At 38.4% G+C, this 13369-nt stretch overlaps 1 protein-coding gene across 8 annotated transcripts; it reads left to right on the top strand.

Moving 5' to 3' along the window:
• The first annotated feature begins 2273 nt into the window (after positions 1-2273).
• On the top strand, positions 2274-12775 carry cunh2orf42 (chromosome unknown C2orf42 homolog). 8 transcript variants are annotated; one of them, XM_038292532.1, is made up of 9 exons: positions 2274-2410; positions 4281-5374; positions 6391-6495; positions 6648-6728; positions 6876-6980; positions 9924-10031; positions 11012-11112; positions 11976-12138; positions 12255-12775. In XM_038292532.1, the coding sequence occupies exons 2-9, from the start codon at positions 4333-4335 to the stop codon at positions 12482-12484; spliced, it is 1935 nt and encodes a 644-aa protein (XP_038148460.1). In that variant the 5' UTR covers positions 2274-2410; positions 4281-4332; the 3' UTR covers positions 12485-12775. The 8 variants fall into 8 exon arrangements, with proteins under 8 accessions (XP_038148460.1, XP_038148463.1, XP_038148456.1 ...); XM_038292535.1 differs by having other exon boundaries at positions 2380-2438; positions 4284-5374; XM_038292528.1 differs by lacking the exon at positions 2274-2410 and adding an exon at positions 2414-2434 and having other exon boundaries at positions 4284-5374.
• Positions 12776-13369: the final 594 nt, after the last annotated feature.

Genomic DNA, 13369 nt, shown 5'->3' on the forward strand with positions numbered 1-13369 from the left:
CTCTGTTTGCTTCTCTTCTTTGGAAACGGCAGTCATTTTCCACCCAGCAGTTATTTATTTACAGTTTGCCTCCCTATAAGTGGAATAAAAAAAAAAAATAAGAATTTAGTCTAGTTATTAGATGATCGTTAGTTGTACATTTAAGGTTTAGAGCAGGGAACCTGCAATGCATACTTCCTCACAGCCCAGCGGAGATGTTTGGTGTTTGTAGTTCTTTTTTGCACACAGCCCTTCTAAAAGAAATGGTTTGAGTGTCTAGATAGATTTGTGCAAGTATTCACTGGTAACTAAACATTTTTCAGTTCAATCACATGTAACCCTGCAGTGCTGTGTAAACTGGAAGGTTTTCCATATTTAAACATCTCGATGGTACAATAAGATTTTTTGCATATCCTTTTTGGTGCCTTTTGCTGCTTTGGTGAACTTTCATCCATCAATATTTGGTGCTTAAAAAAGTGGACGTTTTAGAGATTTCATGAGCTGCAATTGGGCAGAGATGGAAAAGTTTGAAATCGGAAAAGGACGACATGGAGTGCGGGACAGTTTCAGTTTATTGGAATAGACTTCGACTGGTTTTAATAAAAAAGGATTCTGGTTTCAGTAGCTTATAGAGAACAGAGGGCAGAGTTAAAGCAAGATTCCATTAAAGATGAACGTTACAATATAAAAAGATTTATAGTACAAAAAAGCTCTAAAGTTGTTATGTCATGAAATGTTTATAGAACTATCTGCATAGTAGACAGCTGAGGGAGCACTACACAGTAGTTGACTTGCGAAGTAGTAGTTAGGATTACATTTGTCTATATGTAATCTAAGATTACAGGGATCCAGCATGTTTTCATCAATTCAAAAATATATTATTAATCCCCAAGGAAAATGAAATATTGCACTAATTACTGTAGGCAGGAAAGATCTTCTGTTGTCGGGCTGGCGCTGGATCAGGAGAAGCTTCTTACTGAAGACACTGTTGTATAACAATCTTCTGAAGACGATGCTCGCTGTTGTCCATAATGGTTCACTTATGAAGAATTCTTCTTTGGCAAATCATCTTTTTTTTTCGTTCAGTTAAAAATCTAACATAGTAGCATATAGAAAAAACAAGTTTTAACCATTTTGATTTGAATCAGTCTTAAAATTGTCTTTTTTTTCATAGCCTGTCTGACCCAGCTTTGTCTTACTTCCAGAGCATTTAAATTCAGACAGAACTGCCGTCCTGTCCTAAAAAGTAAGCAGATGCTCTGTGTACTTTTACCCCTCTCTTCCCTACTCTGTATTATTTTCATTTTTTTTCTGAATAACTATGACCTGGATGACTGAGAATCTTCACCAGCATATTCCCTACTTTTCCATTTCACAACAGATAATGTGATTCACTATGGCAACAGCAGGACAAAAGGCTCTAAGAGCTCATTGTGTGGACACAGATGCAGCAGGGCAGAGGGAACGAGGAGAGGTGGGTGGAGTCCTTCAAAGGAATGCCCTTTTATTGGTGTTCCTGTGGCCCAAAAGGGCATGGTCAATGGGCTTATCATCCAGACTTATTTGATTTTACATACAAAATATATATTAGATTTATGATCAATATGCAACAGTCATATAGAAATTGCTAAAGAAAATATAGCTATAATATTCAGATATAGATTTAACAAAAAATTTGTATCGAAGTGTAAGGAAAAAAAAGCTTTAAATTTGAAGATGATGCAGTAAATGTGTTTGACAATGTATTTTTTCTGCTACCCATAGTATTTCGTCATGCGGTTAGTTGCAATATAACAGGCAACAATTAATGATGTGATTCTCCCAAAATAATTTGAATGTGTAGCAGGCCATCTTCGCACTGCTAATATTAAATTCAATTCAGTTTATTTACGTGTCTGAGATTAAAGTCAGAATTCTGAGAAATAAAGTAAGAATTCTGAGAAAAAAAGTCAGAATTCTGAGAAATAAAGTCAGAATCCTGAAATTAAAGTCTCAATTCTGACTTTTTTTTTTTTTTTATCATATAATGAAATACAATTTAAAAATCGGTTAACTTTTTCAGTGGCCCTAATTTTCTTCCGTGCAGAAGTTTTACCATTTTGGTTTATATTTAAGAACATTACATATAGGAAACGTGAGATACTGTCTCTGGACTTTTCTTTTTTTATTAAAACGCGACAACTCAAAAGAAAAATGCATTTAAAGGTTTAGCATCTCTCCGCCTTTTATCTTGAATTAACTACATATACCATGATTCCACGGGCCCAAACTGCGCGCCCCTGTCCTTTCTCCCACGTGACAGGCTCCGTCCAATAGGAAGGGCCGTTACAGGCGCAATGCGGGTGTTTGGATGTAAGGAGGAATGGCGACGTTCAAGGCGTTCTAGGAGGCCAGAGCGAAGCTGAATCCGACCAAACAGAGGCGGTTAGAGCTTTTTTTCAATATTCATACAGATGTAGGTAAGGTAGACCGTATGGTTGCAAAAAAAAGTTCATGTAGCATCATGAATATGCTTATTACACGTAAAGCACTCGGAACACGGAGCTGAAGATGGAAGGACGTATTGTCATTTAGTCATTTATTTTATGATACAAAGTTTTTAAAAGGACAATTTAGAGCAAAAGGTGTTCGTTGTTCTCTGTGTGTATTTGGATTGATGACGACACAAGAAGTACTACAGTAAGGACCTGATAAATATAGATATAATAAATCAATTCAAGGTAATTTTAACAACAAAAAAAGACACTAGAATTGAAGATTTTCACTAGTAAAGTAACATTACTTGACATACCTTTTAATTTTCCTTTAATATTCTGTGCTAATATGCCTAATTTTCCTCTCCTGGTAAAAACCATTAATATTTCTGTTTGAAGTTTTCCAGTTAATGGCTTTCCATAGTTATTCACCACTAGTAATTAGCCAGTCACTGGCGACTGACTGGTTATAATACTACTAATAATAATAATTTAACTTTACTGATCTCACATTGGGGAGATTTACCTCTGTAGTCTAACCTCAGGCTACTTAAATGTTATATAATTTCTCTCTTTCTAACTATAGGATTTATAAGGTTTCTCTTCAACTACAGTGTGCCTAAAACAGTTAATCGTGATTAATTGCTTATTGAAATTATCGTCAACTAATTAATCATTAAACGGAATACAGAGGGTCTAAAAGATGCCTATAGCTGACAGAACGACCCACTTAGAGCAGTAATTATACCAAAATTGCAAAACAAACAAACAAAAAAAAAACATAGAAACATTTGTTTGTAAATATGTTTTGTCCTTTAGTTTAATTTCTGTAAAAAAATAAATAAAGAAAGAAATAAAAAATAAAAATCCTCTTTAAGGAATGTTTTGCTAACCAATTATTTATTGAAAATCTAATCTACAGATTAATCGAAGCAACAAGGTCATTAGTTGCAGTCCAAAACTACAGATACCATAACTGATTAAAGTCTGAAGTTTTAATGTAAATATTACATTCATATTGTCCTGATCAGCTTTGATATCAAAAACTTCAATCTAAAATGGTAAATGATGTATTGTGTCGCTCTAAAAATAAAAATAAACACCTTTTAAACAAAAATTTTAATTAAGAATAGGCAAAAAGGGTGCGTTGATCTACTGGTCAGAGCAGTGCGCTTGTGCTCTGAGAAGGTTCGATCCCCACAGCCTGCACTTCTGGTTCCTGAGCAAGACCCTTAACCCCCACACTGCTCCCCGGGCGCCACACAATGGCCGCCCACTGCTCCCCAAGGGGAGGGGTTAAATGCAGAGAGTGAATTTCCTCCCTTTTTTTTTAATCTTTTCTCCTTTTTTTCTGTCTTTCCTTTCCTGTTCTACTTACATTGCAGGGTCTATATAATCTGTAATACTCCCTGCATGAATTATAATAAAGCAATTTATATGCATGAATCAAGCGGAGCACTATCGCGATAGCCGCACTACTCCACTTGTGAAAGTTAAATCTGTTGGGCCCTTTTTTGGCATCATGACAATTATTATTATTGCCACATTGCCAGACAGGACACTGTAAAAAAAAAAAAAGAGTGAATTTCCACGTTGTGTGACAATAAAGGGATTTACTTTTACAGAACTAGAAAGCAGAACAATGAAATGAATAAATAAATTGCTTTATGGCAGTCTATATGACAACCAAAATGTCTTTAGGGTACAGTTTTCCTGATTATTGTAATAAAATCATGATGAACATGCGAGACAAACTAGCTAAAGGCAGTTTGATATTAGAGACTGATGTTTCTGTTATCTCAACATTAAAACCTTTTTCTTGTTTTCAAGGCATGATTCATCTATTGTGCAGCTGAAGTCTTCTGTTAGAAGTCTCAGAATGGACAGAGAGGTGACCTCGTCCTCTTCAGGAAATATCTCGTCCTCCTCCCCTCAGATTCCTCCCGGTCAGACCACTTTAGCTGCAAAGCAGCGAGAAAGCAGGAAGTCCTCGGCCACCACCCCTGCCTTTCTCTCCAACCTGGGGAGGGCAACCCTGCGGGGCATTCGCAAGTGTCCTCAGTGCGGCGTCTACAACGGGACCCGCGGGCTCAGCTGCAAGAACGCAGCCTGCGGCGTTAGGCTCAGAGATGCTTCTGCAGGATGTAAAAGCAGCAAGAGAGGCACAGTGGAGGTGGTGAGGGTGATAACTGACAGCGAGGAGGCGAGTTGTGGGAAAGAGCAGGAAGCCGGAGGAGGTGCCCAGGTGTTTTCGGTGTGCCACAGAGGCAGAGGAAGCACTCAGTGGGGGTTTGTGGAGCTGGTCCCCACAGACACGGCCATAGCGACCGGGGATGGAGCCACCCTGCTCACCCGCATCAACCTTGGCCGCTGCTTCCTGCCCTCCTGCAGACAGGGTGAGAGGTCAAACAGGCGCGAGTCCAATTCAGCATCAGGTGAGCAGTCCTCCAACAGCCTCTGCATCCATATCAAACAGGCCATAGACTGCCGGAGCCGTGCTACGCCCCTCACCTTTAAGAGCTCCGTGCTGGAGGCTTTGCAGGCATCCATCCAAGCCAGAGAGGAGCTGTGGAGGCTGGCCACAGAGTTCCCCGGACCTCTGGTGCAGCGGGTCTCCAAAGACACCCTGGTGGTGAAGTGCCACACAGACTCGCAGCATCCTCTGGGCCTGCTGCACCTCACCGTGGCTCAGGTGGACACACTAAAGAGCAACAAGAAGGTCTTTCATTGTACCTGCCAGTTGAGCGCAGGGAGAGTCAAACCCGGCGTGAACGGAGCCGCCCCGCTCCCTCCCCCTCCTCCTCCTCCGAGCCCAGCCACATCCCTACCCTGCCTTCATTTCTACGCCTGCGTGTGCGCCTTCTCAAGCAACGAGAAGCTGGCTGCAGAGTTTGCAGCGTTCATCAACTACACCTCAAAAGGTACAGAATCTCCCCTTCTGCCTGCAGTAATTAGCATTAAGAAAGGTCCTGGAATAAATTTAGAATTAGCATAATCTCATAATGACAGTCTTAATTTAAGTTAGTCTTAATCTAACTTGATTTGATCAAATATATGAAGTGGGTAAGAAAACGCTAAAGAAAAAGGATTCAGGAAATGCCTGGAGAATTATTTTATTTTCAGGTCAGAATAAGATTTTCCTTAAAAATAAAAAACTAGTAAAAAGGTTTGCTTTAATTATTTATTTTCCATATTCTGTAATCTAAATGATAAATGGGTAGATGAACATTTTTGTCTGTTTTCTATGAAATGTTACACCTCAAGCTAAAGTTTTGTTCATGTTATTGTTTTTTTTTTACTAAATTAAAGATTAAAGGTTAACTAAACATAAGAAAATGACAAAGGTGCATTCAGAGGTTAATTTTGGCTTCTAGATCTTCATAGATCTAGAACAGACCAGATGTGTCCTTGTGTGTGTTTGAAAACTGGATCTGATGTAGCATCACGCAGAGCACCTAATCTCCTAATGTTTTACCTCCAGGAACAAAATAAAAACATCACAAATTAACAAATATACTTTATTTTGTATTAAATCAGGTTTCAAATTTGGTGTTATTGTAGAATCTAGATTTGATAAGCATTAAATTAACAAATCTGCATATTTTTGTTCTGGTACAGGTAATTACCAAAACTAAACAATGTTATTTTTCACACTGTAATATTTGTATTACAGGGAAACAGGAAGTTATGGATTAACCTGCTGCAGACTCACTAATTTAAAACGCATAAAGTCTAAATTAGGAAATTTTTAATTGATGTTGAAATGCATATTTGTCCTTTTATTCAACAAAAAGGTATTTTCTAATACGGGGTATTTTTCATCAGGTTTAAAGTCCTGCAATAATGATTGATCCCACTTTGAAACCTCGGTTCATATTTCCTGTGAAATATGTTAAGATCGCAGCTAATTTAACATTTTTTGTCTTTCTCTCCTCAGGTGAGCAGCAGAACGCCGTCGGCGACAAACCTCTGCAGCAGGCAGACTCCATCAACGCCCAGCATAAAGCGAAGAAGCAGCGTTTGGATGAACCTGCCTCTGGTGATTTTTTCATAACACTTTTTAAACTATCTGACATAAAGCATTGAAGCCTGGTTGATCCTGGTCTGAACCTCCCGCTGTCCTCCCTTCTCTATTTCTTTTTCTCTTTCTAAACCTGTCCTTTCTTACCTCCACCACTCTGATGCTCCTCTCAGCAGCCCCTCCCTCTGCAGAGTGCTGGAAAGACGGAGTGCCGGCCTCCGGCGCGAGGAAAGCCGGTCAGAGGAAACCTGCAGGTGCTGCCTGTCTCTCCTCTCTGGCTGTGTTTTCCTGTTTCCTGTCTTTTCCCATCCCAATCTTTCCCTTTCATCCATTGAATTCTCTCCACTAATGAGCTGCCAATCAGACCGTCGATGATTTAACACGTGATTCGTCCTCCTCAGGCGGCGCTCAGGTTGTTGATGAGCGCACAGTGACGATGGGCTTCCAGCGGTGGCTAGCCAGTGTGACTGAGAGGATCCATCAGACGATGCACTACCAGCTAGATGGTAACATTTGCATGAAACACCTTGTATGATTAGCAATGTTGAAGTATTCCACATTCATACCCCTTGAATCACATTGCGAACACAAATTTAATGCGTCCATGAGAACTAATGGGATAGACAGACAAACATATTTTGAAGTAAAAGAAGGAAAATTATATATATTTTAATTTAAACAGCCGGAAACATGATGTTTGTATTATTACAGACTTATGAGACTGAATTGTTTCCTTTTTTAAATTAAAACGTTTTTATTTCGCTCCATCCATCTTTCCATAAACTGATTAGCTTGCCTGCAGAAAAGCAGCCGATACTACATGACAGTGGGCCTGATACACACTGGCAGATGTATTGAGTCTATTTTATCAGAGCGCCATGAGGTAGTGTCGCACCACACAGGGTGTGACAATGGTTTCAATGTAGAACCAGTGAAGGATCCGTCTTCTGAATTCTTTTTAAACTACCTCAAGCAGAACATTCCAGCTCTACATGGAAATATTTCACTCTAAAAACACCATGAAGTGACGTGTAATGTTGACAAAGCCTCAATATTCAATGGACTTAAAGGTGCATGGTCACTATTTGATATTTTTTTATTCTTTATATGCCAGTATCTCTCTCTGGTTACATACATTTTCTGAAAGATTACTGCATCCAGCTTGTGTATTCTTTATTTCCGTGTCTATTTTTTGCTCACTTTATTAGTAAATGTTAATAATATCATATCTGCTTTATTTATATTCACAATAACAAAGGAGATGAGATTCTGACCATGTGGACAGCAGGTCAACGAGGATGTAGCCTACTGAGGCTAAGCCAGTTAGCACCTTCCAGCGAAAACAATAAAGAAAAGTTCAAGATCGAGTGAGAAAAATGCAAAGAAATATTTCATTCTAAAAAATTCCTTCCATTTCACAATGTTGTGCTTCTTTTTACTGATCTGTGATGATCACTTTTGTGACTGATGTGTGTAGGGCTGCAACAACGAATCGATAAAATCGATAAAAATCGACTTTTAAAAGCGTTGGCAACGAATTTAATCATCGATTAGTTGTGTCGCGCGATTAATGCGTCATCCGCCGCCGCCGTCATCCGGGGGAAGAAAAAAAAATATGGCGGAGCGAGTCAGCGCCGCAGTTGCAGTGTTGCCAACTCAGCGACTTTTCAGACCCCTCCAGCGACTATTTTTCAAAAAAGCGACTAGCGACAAATCTGGCGACTTTTTACGGTGTCACTGGCGGCTTTTGCCTGCCGTGGGGCGCCTCCCCCATCCCAACGCCTTTCTCCCTCTCCCACAGGAATCCCTCTCAGCGCGGCAGTCAGAGCCGCAGGATTTTAGTGAGGAGTTTACCCTCAGCGTCCAGACTGCAAATGAAGCGCGCATGCGCCGGGATTGACGGCGCAAATTGATCACAATAATTAAAATAGCCTGCGCTTTGTAAAGTGAAAAAAGTGATAACATGCAACTTTTTGTAAAAACAAATGAACATGGCACGGAAGCACCACTGTTATGACGCAGCACCTGAAAAGAAAACACTTTGGAGCCTTCGATGGCAGTGAAGAGAGCTGATCAGCAGGATGAGTAACCATGTTTGTTTGGTTTTAAAGTGGGGAAACGTAACGTTAGTTTCTCAGGTAGCTCATCTGATGCTTTCCTTGCCTTGTTAGTAGGTTACAGACAGGGATAAGGTTGGCTACTTATTTTACTTTTAATTTCATTTACATTTGTTTAAGCAGCGTTTATATTTTCTTTATAAATAAATTAACTTGCAAATTATGAGGGCAAGGCTTTTAAAGTTTAAATCTTCTGGCAAAGATAAAGAAAAGAAGATCCTGCAATTTATGGAAGTAAAGCAGAATAAAATCCAGCAAGATCAGTAATATGTCAATTAATTATCTGCCACATTCCCATGTAAATATCTGTCTTTGGAGGATGTGTTTTTTTACCACCCCTAGTTCTCTCATTTTTATTCCAAATACAATTTATAATTTGAATCACAGGGCTATTTTTATCTCTATGGTTCAGTATTTTCTCAAGCAGCAACTTTAACTGCTATACTTTCCTGTCTTAAAAGGCAGAACTCTTCTAGTCTAAAAAAAAACTCATTTCTTGAAATGGGGGGACCTATTGTTGAACCCCTTAGGGGCTTTAAAAAACAAAAATGCCTGTCTCTTTTTGCGCTTTATGAACCAAAGTAGCCTATATTTTGTGGATGTACAGCTACATTTCTCATGTAAGTTTGCGTAGTTTTTACACAAACATTTATTTTTCATATTGCACCAGTACAGTTAATGAGCAACCTGTACTTGTGTGCTTGTTTGTTCTGTCTAAAATGTTTATTTTGGAATAAAGAGGTTAATATAAAATTTTTTTTTTGTCCGATTCATCGATTAATCGAAAAAATAATCGGCCGATTCATCGATTTTTAAAATAATCATTAGTTGCAGCCCTAGATGTGTGTCTCGCTGGAAAATAAGTCAATCTTAGGAAGATTTTGTTTTCATTATAATTTCTTTATTCCCACTTTGTGTCTCAGGTTTTATAGATAAGCAAGTAATAAACCAACAGGATTTGATGGCATTAATGTTAAAATCTAATGAAAATATCTCTAAGTTTAATTTGTTTTCTATTTAGACCCATACTGTGCTGGTTTATACCAGTGTACCTGACATGTGCATCCAGTAGAGGGCAGTGTAGACAAACATTTAACATGGTTTGGGTCATTGAAATTTATTTTTGTAATAATAGAAATATTTATTCTGAAAGTCTAGATTTTATTGCCTAAAGTTAATCTAATGGTTAATTTAGATTAAACCCACATTTTTAGCATATTAAAATCAAATATTTCCAAAAATGAGGTGAAAGGGTCGAGCTTTGGTCAAAGACCCAGAGACCCTTTTAAGGTGTGGTTTAGTTATGGTTTTGGATTCATCTCTTATTGTTAGGTAAACCACATCCACTAGTCTACCAGATCCCCCAGGAGTTCTTCAACGCTCTACAGCAGCGGCTGTCGCTAGGATCCAAGAAGAGAAGACTGCCCAATTTCACGACAAGTGAGTTTTTTTTACCATATTGAACAGAAAGGCTGTACATAAAGCTGCTGTGTAGGGCTACAGTGCTTTACCAACGTATTTATGCCTATAGCGCTCGTTTACACTTTTTTGCACAAATTAAAAATTTAAGTGAGATATTTTAATGCAATTTTAAGGGGCTGCTCAGGTTCAGGTCTTTTTGCAAGGAGTTTGCATGTTCTCCCTGTGCATGCATGGGTTCTTTCTGGGTACTCCGGCTTCCTACGACAGTCCACTGTTAGGTTAATTGGCTTCTGTAAATTCTCCTTAGGTGTGAGTGTGTGTGTGAATGGTTGTTTTTCTCTGTGTTGCCCTGCGATGGACTGGCGACCTGTCCAGGGTAGGCCTCATCTCTCGCCCGTAGACAGCTGGAGATAGGCAGCAGCACCCCTCTCGACCCCAGCAGGGATAAAGCATGATAAAAAATGGATGGATGTATTTTAATGCAATTTTATACAACAGAGAAGCAAGTTTTAGTATATGAATTCTGTCTTCACTGTGGAGGACGGTAGTGGCAGCATCATGCTGTGGGGAGCCTTTATCAGCATGCATTAGACTTCAGTTTAGGCCGGGTGGTTAATTAACCTAAATATACAGCTAAATCTGTAGCACCAACAGTTGGAATGGCCTAGTCAAAGTCCAGGCCTTAATCCATTTTAGAGTCTTTGGCAAGACTCTGAAATACATCTGTTGAGTTTTATATATATTTTTAAACTATATCTTTGAAATAATAAATAAATAAATAAATAAATAAATAAAAAATAAATAAATAAAAAAACTATATCTTTCAATGTGAAAAGCAGGAAGAGAAACACTCCAAAAGATTAGCTTCTGCAGCCCCTAGTGAAGGAGGTTTATAGCGAGTACTGACTAGAGAGGGGCTGAGGGGGGAAAGAAATGGCAATCTTTTCAAAAAGTGATGATTAAACTTTATTAAAATGTTCTGTCTCTGTGGAGTTCAGCATCTGTGAGGAAAAACGAGGCTCCTCTGGGCTATTTCACCAAGTACACCTGGCACATCACCAACCTGCAGCATGTCAAACAGATTTTCGACACGCCTGAGGTATGTTCTAAAGACCAAAAACAAGTGAAAACACTTCCTGGAACTTTATACAAAACATTAAATATTATGTAGATTATTTATGCGGTAAATTTGGTTTCATTAGTGCTGCAAGCAAAGAACATGTTTGTAAATGGAAATATGGAAAAAAAAGGAATCAAGAAATGAAATTTTAAGAAAAATTATAATAAAAAAAGGTTTTGTGTGTAATTTTGCAGTTTTTTTTTTTAATATTTTACATCTTTTACTTTTTTCTCTTCAAATTTCAGTTTTCATATTGAGTTTTATGACTTGCAGTCAGATCGAACTTTCTTCATATCTTTTAGAAATGCTTCTCCTGAGCGAAGACGCATTTCTATTGGTCTGGATGTACGTTAGCAACAACGTGTTATTGGTCAAGAGCGTTTGTATTGCGCTGCAAGTGAAGAGAATGTGTAATTTATAAAACTCATTCTGGAACAGAAATAAAAAAAGAATAACTTCAAAATGTAAAACCTGTGAAAGAAAATTTATAAAATAAATTTAAAACATAAAATCAGTATGTTTTGTTTGTGATAAAAATAAAATTGGAAAAAAAGAAACAAAATAAAAGGATTTAAGTAAAATCTGAGAAAGCAGCAACGTTATTTCAAACCCCACTTTTTTTTTTAAAGTTACATTTTTTTCAAAATGAAATACAATTTTTTTCAAAATTAAATAAACATTTTTTTTAAAGTTTCCATTGACAAAACGTCTTCACTAGCAACAAAAACAAACACTATTTAATTCATAATTTGGTTAAATTATGAGTTATTCTCTTGTTTATTCAAAGCTGTTAGCCACCATTTTCCAATGAGCAGCCTAAGATCTAATGATCTGTCCAACAGCTTCCATTAGAAGTCACTCAGAGCTTTGTCAAGAATCTGGACGGCTCTTACTCCCACTTTAACCTCCCTGAGTCGCCGCCTGAGAGGGAATTGACAGACGGATGCAGGGCGGACCGTCCCCAGGCCATACGACCAATGGAGCACCGCACTTTCCTCAAAGTCGGTACGTGTCTCCCTTTAATTCCATTCTCTTATTTTGTTTTAAATTCCCGACAGAAAATGCTTTTTTTCTGCTTGTTTAAAAAAAAAAAATTCTCCACTTCCTTTGTTCGTTGCCAGGACCAAACTCTGGGGACCAGAAGGAGTCCAGCCCCTTCGTGATCCAGTGGATCCCTGACGTTCTGCCGCGCTGCCAGATGGGAGAGCTCAGGATCAGCTTTGAGTTCGGCCACCAGCAGAGCGGCCAATCAGAGTGTCAGGAAAAAGCGGAGAAGAAAGCTCGCAGAAAGTCTGACTGTTCTCAGAACAAAACGCTAAAGGACGTTGAGATTCTTCAAGTTGTTCTATAACAGCAGGACATTCAATAACTAGATAATACGACGAACCCCGCGCAGACATCTGTGTTCCCTTCCAATGAATCTATGCAGAGTGTGGAGACAGAAGCTACCAGGCAGCATCAGTGGTCAGAGGACTGAAGCTCTGTGTTTCCAGCATCACTGACTGTGCTTCTTTCTCAGATGGAAAAAAAACTTCACTGATGAACAGAATCTAGAGATGATTTTCTGGCACAAACATCTTGGGTGAATTATTGGAAAAAAACAAAACAATACAATAAAAGTAAAATTTTTTCTAACTTTGAATTTGAAACTTTAGGTTTTAATAATTTCTTATTGAGCAAATAATTAGGATTCACACGGGCGGTTCTAGGAAGGGATCGACATAAGATAACGGAAAAAAGGACAGGATTTTTTCTTTTAAATAGACATTTTCTAAATTTTGGGATTATCGTCTGATAAAGAGTACATTTATATACATGTTCAAGCTAGAATAACTTGACATTTAAATATTATTTCCCTATGACTTTAATATACAGAATGATGAATTATTGTCTTATTTTTTTTACTTTATGCCCTGAAAAAAAAAAAAAACACGCCTCCCACTCCGGTAAACTTGGTCTATAACTCCCCCCTTGTTGAAATCATATCCAGTTGTTTCCAGCTGCTGTTGGTGACCTATCAGGTGAGCTAGTTTTTGGAGAGTCATCCAGTATATCTGCAATAACCAATAACAGATTCCCCTGGTCTCTGAGTGATGCTGTGCGTCTTTTTTTTGTCTTCCTTCCTGACGGATCCCTTTATTTAAAATCTCTTTAAAACTCTGCAAAAGCTGATTACTGGTGAAGAACATGCTAGCAGGACATCTGATGTTTTTCTGAGCTTAAATCTGTCTGTAAG

Source organism: Cyprinodon tularosa, unplaced genomic scaffold, assembly GCF_016077235.1.
Source record: "Cyprinodon tularosa strain WSP-4 unplaced genomic scaffold, ASM1607723v1 ctg313, whole genome shotgun sequence".
Lineage (NCBI taxonomy): Eukaryota > Metazoa > Chordata > Actinopteri > Cyprinodontiformes > Cyprinodontidae > Cyprinodon > Cyprinodon tularosa.